The sequence below is a fragment of the Catharus ustulatus genome, chromosome 1, assembly GCF_009819885.2.
Source record: "Catharus ustulatus isolate bCatUst1 chromosome 1, bCatUst1.pri.v2, whole genome shotgun sequence".
Taxonomy (NCBI): Eukaryota; Metazoa; Chordata; class Aves; order Passeriformes; family Turdidae; genus Catharus; species Catharus ustulatus.
The window spans coordinates 101,446,674-101,464,525 of NC_046221.1; the positions used below are offsets into that span (position 1 = coordinate 101,446,674).

The window sequence follows — 17,852 nt, forward strand, 5'->3', positions numbered from 1 at the left end:
TCCCCTTGATTTTCTCTCTTATCCATAAATTATCAGTTATGATATGCATTAATTGTTGCTGGCAACACTACCACTTCTCCCCTCTTTGCAATAGGAACAGCTTTATCCCTCCCACCTACTTTCGTTCACTGTGTAAAAGACACCCCACAGTATACTTTTTCAAACTGTCTTTAATTGGACAGGAAAGGTTTTAGAAAGTAGAATTTACATATGCACTACTCTCTGCTGTCTTTAAACAGATAAGGTTTTTTTGTATAATCTCAGTGAGGAGACTGTACTGAACATGTAATTGTTTCATCATCAGAATAACACATGGATGAATGTTGAAGGGTTCTCTTCACGAAAGGTTTTCAGAAGAGAAAAAGTCACTAGTATCAGCATTTTTCTATTAGGAAATTTTAGGAAAAGAGTTGGCTCATAAAGACTACAGATAAATTATTTCTAGAAAATACTTTAGTCTTATAACTTTTTTTTTTTTAATTTTGGATAAAATTAATATTGATAGAGGTTTTCAATTAACTAGATGAGCTTCCCATTTTGCTACATGAAGTAGTGATATGAGATGATTGGATTGATGAATGATTTTTCCATGTGTTACAGGCAGCTTATATTCATTCAGTTCAAATCCCAGTATTGACACAAGCTTCAGGAAGAACAGATGGAGAGCAGCCCTGCTGAGGTTTGGGGATATTGGTGGATGAAAGGCTGGACATGCCCCAGAAATCTATACATCCAGCCCAGAAAACCGATTGTGTCCTGGGCAACATCAAAGGCAATGTGGCCAGCAGGGCGAGGGAGGAGATTCTGCTCCTCTGCTCTGCTTTTGTGAGATCCCACCTGGAACACTGCTCCAGCTCTGGGGTCCTCAGCATAAAAAACACACGAGACTGTTGGAGTAGATCCAGAGAAGGACCACAAAAATAGTAAGTGAGGAAAGGCTAAGAGGTGAAAGATAGTCCCATTCAGAGAAGAGAAGACTCTGGGAAGACCTTATAGCAGCCTTCCAGTCCTTAGGGGGAGGCTGTAAGGAAAAAGGGGACAAATAGTTTATCAGTAGCAGTAAGACAAGGTGTTTAACCTAGAAGAGGGTAGATTTAGACTAAATATGAAGGTGATGACATTTTTACAATGAGGGTTGTGAAACACTGGATCATGCTGCTCAGAGAGTTAGTTTATGACCATCTCTGGAAATATTCAAGGCCAGGTTGGATTGAGCTCTGAGCAGCTGGGTTTAGTTGAAAACATCCTTGCTTGTAGCTGGGAAGCTGGACAAGATCACCTTTACAGGTCCCTTCAAATTTCATTTGCATGACCCATTTAGGTTTTAGTAGAAAGAAAACAGAAAAACACAGAATTATAGTTGGAATCAGCACTGTTAATTAAGCCAATAGCCTTTCCCTATAGTCCAAATTCAAAATTATGGTTGATCATATAGTTTCATTGTGATGTTCTTACTTTATGTGACTCCAAAGTTCTATATGATTCAAAGTCCTGCTAAAAATCCCAATTTTACCTACCTGTAGTATTTATTCATACTTCAGTTCTGATGTAAAACTCCAAACTAGATATTTATGTAACTGGAAATACATTGTGTATCAGAGAAATATCACACTGCTAATGTTAGCAGAGGGCTAAAAATTAAAGTTCATTAATTCTTGATAAACTTCCATACCTGAAATTAGTTGTGTAGCATTCCAATCAGCGTATCCTAGCTGAAGAGCACTTGGAAGGGAGACCAACAAGAAAGTTTTAGAAAAATTAAGTAATACTGATTGTTATTTAATGTTAGTTGTAATATTTTTGAAGGAATGTAATACAATACAATAAAAGGCTTTTACAAGGAAGAAGGAATACATTGATGCTCATGTCTGTAGGATAACTCAGGGTCCCACACTTTGAAAGAAAGTTTCAGGTTAGATATGAAGGAAGAAAATTCAAACATCAGAGAGGGCATTATGAATGTTTGTTTGAGAAAGTTGGTTCAGTTGGCATTGTCAGTGGTCTGAAAGGTTATTATAACAACCTGTGAAAAACGAGAGAAACATTAATAATCCTACCTTTAGGCAGAGAACTGGACCGGGTCACCTCTTGATGGATCCTGCTGTTCCCATCTTACAGAATTATCTGGGTGGAGAGATTGAGCAATATAAAAGCATATAAATCAGTATTTCCTAATGTGGAATTAAAGGTTTCACAGCAAGCTAGAAAAAAAAAAAAAGATTTTTCAATCCAAGATCCATCTTTGAGGGATCCAATTTAGCATTTGAACTTAATGTGGTTTTCAAACAGATATATTTATGTACACACAGACAAGTATATACATGTATAGATGCACACACATACAGTTGCGATTTTATCATACATTCTGGGACACGTTGAAAAATATTAAGGAAGGAGGAACAAGTGGATAAATTTTTAAGAAATTTGTATGAAGTAAGGTTTATGATAAGATTGTTTATAGGTCTGATTCAATTGAACTGGAATTTACTGTCCATTTTTTGCAGTCAGCTTCCTTTGTCCCTATCTAACCTTGAATTAATGACATATTCAGTGCAATTATTTAGTGACATCATTTTAAATTATGTCAGCTTGCACCTATGAAAACAAGCTCTCCTGCTAAGAACAGCGAGAACTCGGCAGACATCTTTAAACCCACATGTTCTTGTACCCTGGGCTGCACAGTTTGTTACTGGGAATTATGCCTAAAAGGCAAGAGTTTCTCAGAGAGAATTTTTGTTGGACTTTTTAATCTTTAGTTTCTTAATTAAACTGTGCCAGAATGTGAGTTGCTTGCAATTTCATTTGGCGTAAGCTCATCCAATCTAAACTGTCTGCAGGAGCAAGATGCAAGCCCTTGGTTTCCAATTCCAGATGCCAGCCAAGTCTGAGCTCAATATATGAGCAATGAGATCAGCCAGGAAGTATGTACTTGAGGTCTCTAAGCCTGGGCTTCAAACTGATAGTCTGGGTCTAATGCTTCTATCCTCAGTGATCTGGAATTACCTTATATCAAACACACACACACACACACACGCACACACACACGCACACACACACACAAATGCTCACAGAGAAACAGAGAAAAATAAATCTGAAATGCATGCAGAACTCAAATATCCTCTAAGCACCAAAGGCCGCAGAAGGCAGCCTGAACACAACCTACATCCAAACCTAGAGCTTTATATGTGAAAGTGACAAGTTGAAAAGTCTATGTTTCTTGTAATTCAAAGTCAGTTCCTGCTGAGTAAGACAGCTGTGAGTTTTGAGTAGAGTAATACTGTGGGTTCTGTACTTCATATAGAATGTGACTGTAATTAATATTCAGAGCAAGAATGGAAAATTAAGAAGAGAGCTGCTGACTGAAAGTGCTAACCCACCCAGAACAATAAAGTTCTGGAGGAACTTCTTCATCCAATAATTCTTCAGTGTAGAACAAAGCACAATGAAGGGAGTATATAAGCTTATTGCACAGTGATTTGAAAAATTTCAGAGGCATTATTGGCTGCAAACAGTGGATAAGCAAAGATTTTGTGTTTAGAAATAGAAAACAAGAAAATTAATAGAATTATAGCTTTCTTATTTTCTGTTAAGGGTGAAGTATTGAAGGATAATATCAACAAGCATTTTTCTGTGTTGGATGGGTCAACATAGTTTGACAAAACCCCCCAGGAAGACAGAACCATGTTGATGCTCAGATAGCTCTCTTTGGTGGGTAACTTTCCCAGCAGGTACCTTTTGTCATCCTTGTTCTTTGAGAGGCTCTGTAGAAAAAAAAACACAGCAGAACTTGATAGTAAGGGTAATAAAATATTTACAAATATGTTATTCTTATGTTGGGAAAAAAACAGTAAGCAGTGCTGTTAAAAAATATTTATCAGAAATACTGGGCACCTCAAAAAAAAAAAAAAGCATCAAAAAATAAATTAATTTGAATGTTGTCCAGTGGAAATAATCTGCTCTGGAGGAATAAGCAATACATGCATTTAGACTGAACAAGTAGTGGGAGTAGCCTCTTTATTTGCACTATGAGAAATTAAATGAAGTTTTAAGGTAGTAAGGCAAAGTGATGTCTAATTCTCTTGCCCAGCCTGAGCAGGATATTGGACAAAGGTTATAGGATGCAAGACTTAACACAAGAGGTTGAGGAAACCCAAAGTGTCAATTAATGAGTATCTAGTTTTGACACATCATGTCAGCATCCTTAACCCTGAGCTGCCAGTTACTGGTGGCATCTGTTTCAAGCAGAGCCATTGGGGAGCAGCAGGAAGGGGATACACAGCACACAGGAGGGGGCCAGGATGAGGGAGGCCACAGTGCCAGGACATGACTAATGAGACTTGGACAGGCCTGGCCATGATGGCTGGGGTGTAGAGAGGTGGCTGGACTTGCCCAGGCAGTGAGGCCAGCCCAAGCAGAAGCCGGCCAGCAGCTTGGCTTTGGACAAGGCTGGGTTGGTGAGGAATGAGGCTGAGAGTGGGGCAGTGTGACCCAGGGTGACCAAGACTCTTGTATGTCTACTAAGGGTTTGTACTGCTACCTGGCAAGCTCCTGACCAAACAGAGGGATGGGTCTCTTGGTTCCGCCTTCATAGTGGGCGTAGTCTGGAGAGAGATGGGGTAGTTGCACGTGCATTTCCTAGACAGGAGGAAATACGACGTGAAGCAAATTGTGGAGCTGTGAGTGAGTCTGTTTAAACTGATCTGACTAAATCAAAACATTTTCTACTCTCCCATGTGAAGTGGAAATTTGTGCTCTTAGATGAGACCTGCAAGAAAAGCCGTTTAAGCTGTTGGCACTGGCTGGCTAACATACACTAATTTTTGGAGGCTTCTTAATCAGCTGTAGAAGCTTTAAGTACTGCACTAAAGTTTAATAGGAGCCATTTGAGTGATGATTCTTGAAATGTTAGAGAAAAATAAAATTTAAAGGCTGAAAAACCTAGCAGGCAGAGACACTTTTGCAAGCTTCAGATGATCTCCTTCTCTGAAGAAGCTCTGAAGCTTGCTAACATACAGATAATGCTAATAATATTATTAATTAAAAAAAAAAGTATAGCGTATGCATATATGGAACAAGGTGAATAACTTATGTTTAAACAAGTAGAAAATATTATTTACCTATGTTAAACTATTAAAATCCCTTATGTGTAATAGTTTTCTGAGATGAAGGTGAAGGACAAGTACATGTTTGGAATCATGTATATAGAATCTCTGCTATGAAGGCATGTCAAAAGTAACACTGTCAAAAACCCCACTCTTAAGTTACCATGAATCTATTCTATTCAGGTATAGAAATATAATGGACCTCAGCATCCTCAAACCAAGTAGCTATTAAGAAATTTAATGTAAAAAACTACTAAAGAAAGTAATGAAATGTCTGCCAAAGAGATCTGCAGAATCAGAATTTGATGCCCAGTTTTCAGTGTTAAAAAGTAAAACAGCACCAAGGAGATGAAAAAGCTGCTTACTTGTGAATATTTTTGGACTGTACTAGAACAAAATGAGGATGACTTGACAAAGTGTCAGCTATGGGATAGTCACAGTAGTTTGAAGAAACAAATAGGACAAAGCAAAGAAATCCAAAGAGCTTCACCTGTCTAGAAAAGTGGTGTTCTGATATGTGAGCCTTGGCTGTGAATCACAGTATCTTAGAAGTACCACATAAAATTGTCATCTTTGACAGACAATGTTTTCCAGAACAGAAAAAAAATATGAGGTGTGGAGCTCTCTGTTTGCACAACATGGTCCCAGACTGGTAACAGAAGGAACAAAAATGTAGAACAATCCCCCAAAATAACAAACATCCAAACAGATCATGTATTGCTAACACTTTTGTATTGAAGTAATGTTGTTTGAAAAAAAAAAATTAGTATCCAAGCAAGAGGACAGGCCATTTCAGATGACAAATTCAAGCGTCATTGGTAATATGCTTTTTAGGCTGGTGGACTTGGTGTCTGGTTGCCTTGAAGGAGTTTAATTAGTGTTGCACAATCTGCTTTTAAAAAAAATAGTTTCCCAGGCCTGAATACTGGAGGTATCATCTGGAAAGTAATTTGTTAATCCCACGGAGCTGGAAAAGATGTAGAATAAAACAGGTGCTGTAACTGATCACTGAGCAATGGGACATTTTAACCCAGTCCTGTGCTTACAAGAGAATTCACTGAACCCAGAAGGTGAATATGCAAAATCTGGACATTGCACTTGGATGAAGAGGAAGTTTTTCTCTTATGTCTAAATTACTTTTGGCAGCTGAACGATGGCTTTTTGTTTGGTTTGGTTTTAGGCGACTGAGTGTCTGTGCAGATATATTAAGTCTGATATGCTGGGATATGGTTTGAAGCTTTTCCTGACTGGCCTGATCAATCATGTTGTCATCCCTAACCTTCAGTGATTGATTAAAAAGCAGAACTCATCAAAAGTGATTCACTATGAGGAGATTATAATCTGACCATTTTACTGAGGTGATATATTATTCGTAGTTTATAACCATTTTGGGTTTTTTTCCTAATATATTCAGTTAGAGATTTTTGCTGTTTTCAAATGTAAATGAAAAGAAATAGTAAAAATTTCCCAGCATACCCTTTTAAAATTATTATTTGTGGTGGCAATACAAAACTTAAAAGTGACAAGAGAATTATTTAAAGTATAATGTGATCAAGTGTAAATTACATATGCCACAGTTGTAGTGAGGCTTTATTTGTTTTGTTTCTAATGACATTGGCATTTGCAGTGACATCTCAAAACTCACTTAATCTAATACTTGAGCAGCCCCCTCTCCTAAGTAATGTGGAGCTGATGATTTGACAAAAGTGTCTTATTAAAACTTTACAGCAAAAATGTGAAGAAGATATGGAAGTTATGCTGCTTCTTTCAAATAAGATGTTCTCTTCAGAAAGAATGCCTTGATTATGTTAATATAATGTGTCAGAATCTATGGAAAAGTTCATTCCAACATCTCCTATTGGCATCAATGGAAAAATTTTTAATGAAGGCAGATGGTGAGGTTGGAGTCTGTGACCTCTTCTTTATTTTGTTTTCTTTCAGGGGAACAAAGTTTCTTATCCACTGCTGCTAGAAATAATGGCTAATATCTCTGTAAATGAAATAACCAGTAAAATTGATAATTTTTCTCTCACTTTCTGATGAATTTGTTATAGTGACATCCACATACCAGTAAAAATAATGAGAAATTGCCTCTGATTTCAAAAAGCTATGTATAGGGAACATTTTGCTTTAGATAAGAGTTTGTCATATAATCAGTTTTATTCTTTCCTTGGGGAATTCAATTTATTATTAGTCATTTTCTTCTGCCAGTGTGGGTCTTACAGCCAGTGACAGGAACAATGGCAAATATATAGCAATGAAACCATGCAAGTTGGCAGAGGCGTGCAGAAGCAATTAAATTATTCCAGCTCTTTAAAGTAAAATCTGATCCAGATAAGGTTGTCAGTTTTTGCTATCAGTTTCCAGTTTTTAAAAATGCACTTCAGTCTTAAGCCAAAGGTCTGGTTCAAATAAATAGATTGAAATATGCCCATTGATTTCAGGTATGTTGTATCAAGTCCTCAATATTTTATGTAAAGTTCTGGGAGTAGTCATCTCCAAAGACAATTATAAGAATGAAGCTCCAACTCACCTCAGCATATCAGGAACTTATTTTCTCTAATTTACAAAGCTTCATGTCATTGGAGAAAGTGACGTCTTTTTTCTACAAGATAGACATAGATTTTAAAGTCAGTTATTTCTTTCCAATGGTTCCACTGCTTATCAGGTCTATATATGTTTTGCTGTTGGAAAAATTTCCACACAGAGAAATGAACAGGTATGACTGACAGCAGAATTCAGGCTTGGGAAGAACTGAAGGTTTTGGCTTTTTCACTGAAAGACTCAAACCAAAATGTTGAGTTATTTTTCTCTTAATTAGTTTTCAATATTTATGACTGCTACTCTAAGAAATATTTTACTATTTTATAAGGCTAGTGTGCCTCCAGAAACTAAGGAATGTCAAAGGATATGCCCATAGAAATAAGATTTTTGTCTGTACTGCTATATGAACAGTGTTTTTGAACAGATCAGGAATAATAGATGAGAGCTGGAAATTGCTGGGAGAGCTGATATTTTATAACCACAGTGAGGTTTAGCATGCATTTATTGTAAAAATGAAAACTCATAAAAATTATGTCTCCATACTGAAATGGGATACCTTTAAAAGAAATACATATGCTTATATATATGCTCATGCAATTGTACATATAAATGCATGTATAAAAGGCTGCAGGATAGAGAACATGTGAACAAGTGTACAAGGCCTTTCACCCAGTAAGTATAGTTTTGTTATTGTTCTGCCATCAGATTAATATAATCTTTCTTCTGGAGAAATATGAGCTTTCCTGAAGAGGGGAATAGATAAAAAATTATGTGTTACATTGCACTGTAACTTTGTGGTCTATCTCATAGATATTATTTATATTATTTATATTTATATTTATATTTATGTTTATGTTTATATTTATGTTTATATTTATATATGTATGTATGTACATGGCATATAAATGGTGTACATATGATAGGCATACTAGACAGTAAAAGTAATGATTCATGAAAAGCATGTTGCAAGCCTTCTGTTCTCTGTGCACCATCTATCTGACATGTTTCTCTTCCTGGGAAACAGTGTATAATCAACTGCAGGAAAATTTCTTTGCATTACCTGTGAGAAGGCTGGCCAGAACTGGGACACCTGTCTGAAGCACCCGACTGCTTTGGTTAACTGAGAAAAGGAAAACAAGGGGCACATTTAGCTCCCTAAGTTATGCAGAGATGGACTATGGACTGTCTCAACAGCTTCCCAGGAGATGCTGGTGCCAGGATTGCACAGTGGCTGTTGCACCCTTGCTTGAGAAGGAGGATCTGGTGTTTGGGACACAAAAGCAGCTCTCTGGTGTGTCCCAAACATGGCCAGTTGCTGGGTATTGGTGTCACGGCTCTGCCATTTCCCTTATCTCCCTCCCCCACATGGGATCCCCCCAGGTGGGATCATTCTCTGTCAGCACAATAGTGTGTATCATTTCATTGTTTTACTCAACGACCAGTAAATGAAGTGAGAAACACCATAAACACTATACCTTGATATATTTCCATCTCAATCTGTCTTTGTGTATTTCTCTTGGTTGTTCCATTTTGTAAATACAAGCGAATTCATTAATTTATAGCATGTGAGCTTCAGGATACATGGTGGAAGTAAAATACACTTAACTGCATTTTAATTGAAATATATTCCCCTGAACTCTTCTAAGGATGGAAATAATGGAATATGGGTAAGGGTTACTGTAAGAATAACAGATTAGAAAAAAGATGTGCACCTTTACTATACCTAATTTCATTTACTAGTAAAAATGTTTCATGTTCTTTTCAGAGGGACACTTATGCAAAGCATAACAAGGAATGGAAATATACCATAATACACTACCTTAAAAGGCCCATTAAGAAATCTGAGCTATTATTAAACTGTGGCAGACTGCTTGAGAGCACATAATTCTCAAACCATAAGAGCTTTAATATATTAATGAGGTGAAATTATGAGTCTTGTTGCTACTAGGATATGCACTGCTTGTGTACTTTTTGCAAAAGCAGAGAAGCTTATTAAGCATTTATTCTGTGCATATAAAAAATACCTGAAGTCAATAATATTGTTTGAAAATAAGTATATTTTATATCTAATACAGTGAGGTTTCCTTTTTAGTATTTTTAAAGTGAAGATGCATACAGCTCTATGCTGTGTATGCTTACGGCCTTTTTATACAATTTCTGCCCTAATTCACCTGTATCATTCTCCTGAAATCTCATGAGTACCCTTGGCAGTTTGATTATGTATCATATATCTATTGAAAATAGTGCTTGACTTCTCTGTGAATTGAATATTTTTACGTTGCTTTTATAATCAATTGCTTTTAAAATTGGTGCTTTTCCCTATTAAAGTCCATATACACTTGAATATCAAATAATAGCCTTTTATCATCCTCCCTGCTTCTTTTTAGGTAGATTTAAAGAGTTCTTTGCAAAGGGCAATATGTTTATTACTTTATGAGACAATTTAGTTTGTATGAAAGAGATATAGGTTTCTAGGAGTTTTCACAAATTATGCTTGATTTTAAGCCTGTTAAATGATGAAAATGTATACCATAATGTTTTGTTTAGAAGAGCTGAGATGGTGGTCAGATCCTTGAGGAAACATGAAAAAGATTAGTGTTTGAGTTCTGCCTAGCTCTCAGATTCTCACTTCCTGAATCAGTGTAGCAGAAATGTGTAAGATGACACATTGACTCCAGAGAGGGAGCAACAATGATTTGCCTTATTATTTCACATGTCAGTCATGTAATAGAGCAGTATTGTGCCAAGCAGTAAAAAAAAAAGAAATTTATAGCTTATCTGTCCTTCAGCTTGAGGAACCACTGTACATAGTTCTGAAAAAAAAAGGTATATATTTGGAAATTAGGACCTTAATGTGCATAAGAACAAAGAAGTATCTAGATCTTCTGAGACATTCTACTCAGAAGCAAGACAAAACACCAGTGCTCAGTTTGCATATTGATGGCCTTCCAAGGAAGTGCCCTATGGATCACCAGCTCCAGAAGAATTATTTTGATGGAATTGTTGTGCACTCTTTCTCCTGCAATGTAGAACAAAGTTTCTTAATGCTTTTTCAGTCATTCTCAGATGTCTGTACATGGTGCCTTTGTTGTTTGATTGATTTCTAGATCTATTTGCGATTCTTGGACTACGAGATGCAGAATTCCAATGAATGCAAAAGGAATTTTGTAGCAGTCTATGACGGAAGCAGCTCTGTGGAGGATTTGAAGGCAAAGTTTTGCAGTACAGTTGCTAATGATGTAATGCTGAGGACAGGTCTGGGTGTGATCCGCATGTGGGCAGATGAGGGCAGCCGAAACAGCCGATTCCAGATGCTCTTCACATCTTTCCAAGAACGTAAGACCCTAATTAATGCATCTGCCTTTCAGTTTGTTAAATGATACAAGTCCCAAAATCTGTTCATATTTTCTTCATGCAGAGCAGTCACTGAAGTATGTTGCCAAACAAACTATGCAAATATTTTATTCCAAGCATTTGTAGTGAGCAATAATTTGTGATGCAGTAGACAGACCACAAGATTCAAAACCGAGAAAACAGATACAAGTGCTCATGACCTGTCCAGTCATATAACTGTGACTTTTGTCTGATCCCCAAGCAACATGCAAGCTTTTCCTTACACAACATGGAAAACAATACAGCTCTGAAAGTTGTTATTAAGTCAGATTATTTTCTCTGACTTTTTGGATCTCATTATGCTATGCATTTGAAAAATACCTTATGATTATTTTATCACAGGTAGTGGGTGTGTGCATATATCAGTGAACATGTGATGTGTGTCAGATATTGTTAAGCAAAGAGTTTAGGGGTTTTTTTTGTAGCAACAAAAGCTTTCTAAAAGCCTTTCATATTTTGGTTAATATTCTCTTTATGTGCCTTACTTACATTTATATATTTTTATATGAAATATGAAAACTGGACTCTAATAATAAGAAAGACAGCCTGTGAAAGAAACAAAGTGTGGTTCTAGCCAGTTTAAGAAAAGAAACAATCAAACCAATCACAAAAATCTCTCAACAAAACCCAGTAGTTCCATTCAGTGAAAACGATTGACCCAGATAATCCCTTGAAAGACCTGTGAAAGATATCAATTTGTTTCCTTTGATAGGAATAATACATATTTGGCCTCTTTAGAAAGGTGCATTTATTTTCACATGCTGGTTCATGTTAATTTTTAATGTGTTTTTGGTTTGTGCATCGTTTGTCTGACTGAAAGATTTCTTTGCAGCTGTCAGTGGTTGGAATGAAGGCTCAACCTACCAAATACATTCTTCATCTGTATTCTGTGTGTGTGTACCCTGCGATGAAGCAATGAGTCTCTGTTCAGAACAGCCTCCGTAATTCCTTAATTATGGCTCTGATTAAAAATTTCTGACATTTTACATGGCTGAAACTGCATGCACCACTGTACTCTCACACTTGCAGCTTAGGGTGGATTATATTATTCTTGCCTGCAAATCAGGCAGGCTGGGGTCTAAAACACACTGAGAACCCTTGGTTGAGATGATACTGCCCTTTTCTCATTTCTACAACTGGGGATGTCTTGAATATTCAAGATCTGATTCATTTTTTTCACAAGGCATCTTGATCTGTTACCTTAGAAACAACTGCATAGACACTGGAGGTTCACAGCCTATAAAGAACTGGAGAGTGAAGTACTATGATGACTAACTTGAAATGAAGGTTTGAATAAGTTTATGTTTGCAAGCTCTCATATTTTAAAGGATAATAAGGAAAAATGTGGGTTTTTTCTCTCTTACAGTATTCCTAATATATTTACCTGACATACTACATCTTATGAGCTACTCCTTTCTTGTAAGCAGATGATAGTCTATACTGAATAGTATTCTAAATGAGAAATTCAAAGTACTAACATAAGGTACTTTCTGTAAATTTACTCTGCAGTGTCATTGCTCACTAAAAGCTAAATAATACTTTGAAATATGTCTACATAACCTGCTCATAAATAGTAGAAGAAACTGCATCTGTAATTTCTTTGCTGGGAATTGGCTTTAAAGATTTACAGGTGATGCAGATGGTATTTTGTGTGTCTTGTCAGTTGTCCCTAAGTGCTGCCCTATGCCACATACTGGTCCTGGCTGTCAGGAGCTGGTTAGAACAGATGTCAGTGAGACACATTCTGAGACACAGCTCATGGCATGTAAACTGCAACGCCTTCAGCAGCGTGTGGGAATAATTAGATCATCTGCATGGCAGAGAAGGAATGTCAGACCTCATTCAGGGAGATGTGCATCAGGGAACAAACACCTGTGTGTCTATTCAGGGACAAAGAAAAAAGAAAAAGTTCAATTTTGTTCATATAGAGCTGAGAGAGGAACAAAATAGAAGATTACATTTGTGTTGCAGTAATGTGCATGGAAAAGTAACAAAGTAGAATTCCTGTATTTACTGTTCCTGTGTGAATGACCAGAAGTGTTATGATCTGTTGCTCCTCAAGTTCCTCTCCTTGGTGTGCAGTTAGGCTGTTGAGACTGTGAGTTTTCCCTTACCCAAGGCTCTGTGTACTGGAAGGGGTATCCTGTAGAAACAACCACTAAGCCTGAGCATTGCTTTCATTCAGTATAAGTCTGTTCAGTGTTTATTCTTGCGACAGAACCATTTCCTGGGGACTTGACATTTGTGTAGAACAGAGAAATCTGAAAGATATTTCTTCTGTGGTTATTTTCATGTTTCACTCAGTGTGTTCCAAATCCATTTAAAATATGCATGCATTTTTTTTGTTGGCATCTAAAAAGTGGTTTTACAAGTTTCCAAATCTTTCACAGTGATGCTTTCAGAGTAGCAGTGTTGTAAATATGTCTTAAGGAAAGGTATACAATTCATGAGGTTGTTAAATTTCCTGCACCAGAAAATCAGAAATTATTCTCATCATCATCAAAACAGTAGTTGAGTTCTAAGAAATACTTAACAACTTATTAGTTCTTAATAGATGATAATTTATAGTGATGATCTGATATTTCATCATCAGCACTGTTAACTATTCCAACTGTCATTGTGGGGTTTGACTCCTCATATCCTTACCTTTTTAATCTTTAAGATATCTTCTAAGCATAATCATATTTTTGTGCATTGGAGTCCCTGTTGCACTAGACTTTAAATATCCAATAAATTAATATAAGAATCAGTAGAAGGTAAACAAAAATCTGGTATAATCAAAAGGTGTCTGCTCATCTGGTAAGAAGACTTGAAAAATGAGTCTTTGTTTTCTCACCCACTGACTAACTGTTCATTTAATTTTCCATGATTGAAGAGTGATCTCCAGCCTGATTAATGACAGACATGCTACACCTACAGCTTCTTCAAAGAGCTGCTCCTCAGCAGACACACCTACGCTTTAGCCTAAAAGCAGATTTGTAGAACCAGGGCATATGGGATAAGAGAAAAACCCTGTGTGTGCACAGCAGAGAAGATGTTCACTTTCTCACCTCTGACCGCTCTTTGGTAGCACAGCTTCCTTCTGTGCCCATAACCCTGCACCAGAAACCCCAGACCAGAAAAATCTCACTCCTTCTCTTATTGCCCCTTTGAGCTCTAAGTCTGGTTTTAGGGCCCTGTCACACACAACTTTACTAATGGAGCACAAGTTCTATCATTCTTTGTTATTTTTATGAACAAAACCTATATTTGGACAGAAGTCTATGGCCATGCTTAGAAGTGTAGGGTGCAGTTTGGCCAAGTAAAGGCATTCAAGTCCTTATTTACAGACTTGAAAAGGATCACCCAGCATGGGCAGTACTTTAATGGGGAAAAGGGACTGCAGGTATGAAGTGCTAGGGACTGTGTTTTGTGTGGTACTGAAAAAGGGAACAAACAGCAAGGTGTTTAGTGCAATCTGTGAAGAGGCAGTTTCTCTTTGCAGGGACTTAGGAATGTAAACAGATTGCAGGTTTGCTGGTTTTGCTCTCTGCTTCCACACTAATATTTTAAAAAGGAACCACTGGGATTGCCTCCTTACTGGTGAGCACTCATCTGTGATTTTCTTCCCTTCTGTGCTATTTGCGGCTGTTTCTAGTGAAGAACCCTCACTGGCTAAACATGCTAGTGACTCTCTGACCCTGAACAAAATAATTGCTTGTGGTGCCCAGAGGGTATTAACAAAACACAGGCCGGAGCTCTGAGCACAGACTCCTGACCTGACATTCTCTGGTGAGTTTGTATATCAAAGAGCCCTGAACAAAAAAATCCATGAAATTACATACAGGTGTTTTTGAAAGACTAGATTATTGATCTGTGTATGGTATTAACTATCCATAAAAGTTACATTTATCTTGCACAGAGTTGTCTGAAGATAACTGAGAAAGAGCATCGGTATTAAGACCATCTCATTTTCAAGTTTCTAATAGCTGTATTTTAATAAGACTTTTTTTTTTCCTTAGTGGAAAATCATATACTTATAGTGCACAGTACTATAACAATCATAATGATTTTACAATTTTAATAAAGCAATTGTAGTTGTCTCTCAATAAATATTTTTCCTTGAAGAGACTGATAGAAAACTCCTTCCTTTGTTTCAATGATGATTCAAGGAAAATCTGAAGAATTTAAATTTTCTTTCTCTTGTGGAGGAATGAATGCCTTATTTTTTATTAAAGAACAATGGGAAAATCCAAATGATCTGTACTTAAAGAATTTGTGTGAAGAGCATGATGCAATGAGCTATCTTGAGTAGAGGAGGAGTAGGTGTGAAATGTCTAACGACTTCAGTATAAAATGTTTCTCACATCTAACCATTGTTAGTATTTCAGAATTTTCCCATTCACCCTTAGGAGGAAGCAAGACCTTTCAAAAACGTTATGACAAGAAAGGAAGGGGAGAAAGGAGGGAGATAAACCTAAAAATAACAAGTAGGGTAGGACATTTGTCTGAGATTATCCCATCCTGGCCTGAAATCCCTGCCTTGAAACCAGCTCAAAGGGTAAATCCACAGAGTTCAATGAAGTACAGCACAGACACCCAGGCTGGCTTGCTCAGAGCTAGTTCACACCCTGGAAGCAAAGGAGTTGCACTGACTGTGGATGGTGCTGAGAAACAGTGAGAAATACACTGGAGAAAGCACTGCACTGAAGTGGAACAGCTAGGCTGCACACCAGTTCCATAACAGACCTGTTTTTAGCTCCATCTTGTAAAAATATTTTGCCCTGCCCATGATCGCAATTTATATCCAGAGTATCCTGCAAAACCCAACAAAATGATGCCCAATGCACAGAGATAATGTAGTTTGTTGTTTATGTAATAACATCACAATGGCATATTAATTATTAATAACATGGAATATTTAACTTTTATACTGCTTTACAAATTCTGTAATTATGTAGTATAAATTGGAATACCTTACTATTTATTTTATTGTCTGAGTGAAACCAGTATAGTCTTTTTAAAATATAAATGATGAGTACTTTTATTTCGCGTTGCTTTCTAAGGACAGCATGTGGAAGAACTATTAACACACTTTATATTTCTCTGCTTTAGGGCTATTCAGGATTAAAATAACAATTTTTAAAATAAATTTAAAAGTGTAGACTATGGGTACATGTATTTCTAAAACCTTTTTATAGTAAGAAAATATAGACAACTATATTGGTTTAATTTTTAAGAATTTTGAAAACATTAATCTTCAAATACCAAACAGAAACTTTTTTGAATACTGTGGTGGAAACCTTCTAGAAATTTGAATAATATAACAATCTACTAATTTGTATCAGAAACAGAACATATTTCCATTCTTGATAACAGAAAGTGGGTTGTCATTATTATAGTTGAGATTTTTAGACAAAGGTTTCCTACACCTGAAAAAGACTCTGGAATACCATGTCTATTCCTGTTAAGCACTTGCTTATGTATCTTCTAGGATAAGAGCACCATCTTGTGTTCAGTGTAAATAGCTTCTGCAAAACAGATGTTACATTATAATGAATCCAAGAATTATAAAATTTTTATATTAAAATACATGGTATTCTTACATATAGCACTCACATTCATAAAAAGAAAATATTATTATTAAAAATAATGTAGAATGAAAATGGGATTTTTAGTATTGTATATATAATTTTTATAAAAACTATTATTTTATATTAAAATACCTGTTTAATTAAAAAATAGAAAAAGAAATTTAATAATATTCTTCATTAATTAGTAATTTAAGTTATAGTATTTTTGTGCTGTAAAAATCAAAGCATTTATTAGACTTAACTTTATTAAAATATATCAGGTTGAATTATATGTGCAGTTCTAATTTTCTCAGTTGTGTTATAACCATTATGAACTGTTCATCGTGCTAAATATACTATGTCACTTATTTCTGGGCCAGTACCTTGGTAGAGCTTGGCTTAAGGCAGCTTTGAGACACAGGAGAAATAGCAGAGTTGTGTGCTCCCAGCTGTTACTTTTAATCTATTTATGAAGCCAGGGTTTTTTCGGAGAGCCAGAGAAGGGATGGAAGGGACTCCAGGATATGGTCTAGTCCAATCCTTTTGTTCTAGGCAGGGTCAGTTACAGCAGGTGGTTCAGGGCTGTGCCCAGTTGTGTTTTGATTATCTTCAGTGATGGAGACCTCCCTTCATAAACCATCTCTTGCACAGTGTTTAACCAGCCTCAAAGCAAAAGTTAGTTCATGCATTTAAAGGGAATTTCCTGCATTTCCTTTAGCGCTCATTGCTTCCTGTCTTTGGGCATTGATGAGAGGAGGCGGGCTCTGTCTTCTTTACTCCCTCCCAGTGGGTGCTTGGATGCACTGACAAGAGCCTACTTGAAACAGTCCCAGCTTTTTCAGCCTCTCCTTACACCTCCAGTATCTCAAGCCTTTACAAGCCTTCATGGCCTCTTACTGGGCTCACTGCAGTACATCTGTGTCCCTCTTGTGCCGAGGAGACCAGAACCTGACACAACACTGCAGATGTGGTCTCACCAGAGCTAAAGAGAGGGGAAGGATCATACATTTATGTTGTATGCTGACAATTCTGTCTTTAATGCAGCCCAGGGCAGTGGTGGCCTTCTTTGCCAGCAGAGCACATTGCTGACATGATTTTCAAGGTGACCTTATTGCATACCAAAACCTTTTCTGCAAGCTTGCTTTCTAGTCAGTCAGTCCCAGCACCTACTGGTGCATGAATTTTTTCCTCCTAAGGCACAGGACTTTGCATTTCCTTTTTTTGATCTGCTTGAAGATTCTGTTTGCCCATCCCATTGAGT

At 36.8% G+C, this 17,852-nt stretch overlaps 1 protein-coding gene across 3 annotated transcripts in view; it reads left to right on the forward strand.

Annotated features, from left to right (window-relative positions):
- NETO1 (neuropilin and tolloid like 1) overlaps positions 1-17,852 on the forward strand; it is a 63,057-nt gene that overhangs the window by 35,509 nt on the left and 9,696 nt on the right. For all 3 annotated transcript variants that reach the window (XR_004419326.2, XM_033071982.2, XM_033071969.2), the window contains exon 7: positions 10,754-10,982. Coding sequence is in view for 2 of the 3 variants with exons in the window: in XM_033071982.2 (XP_032927873.1) it covers positions 10,754-10,982 (229 nt within the window). In the remaining variant the exon portion in view is untranslated. The remainder of the gene's footprint in view (positions 1-10,753; positions 10,983-17,852) is intronic.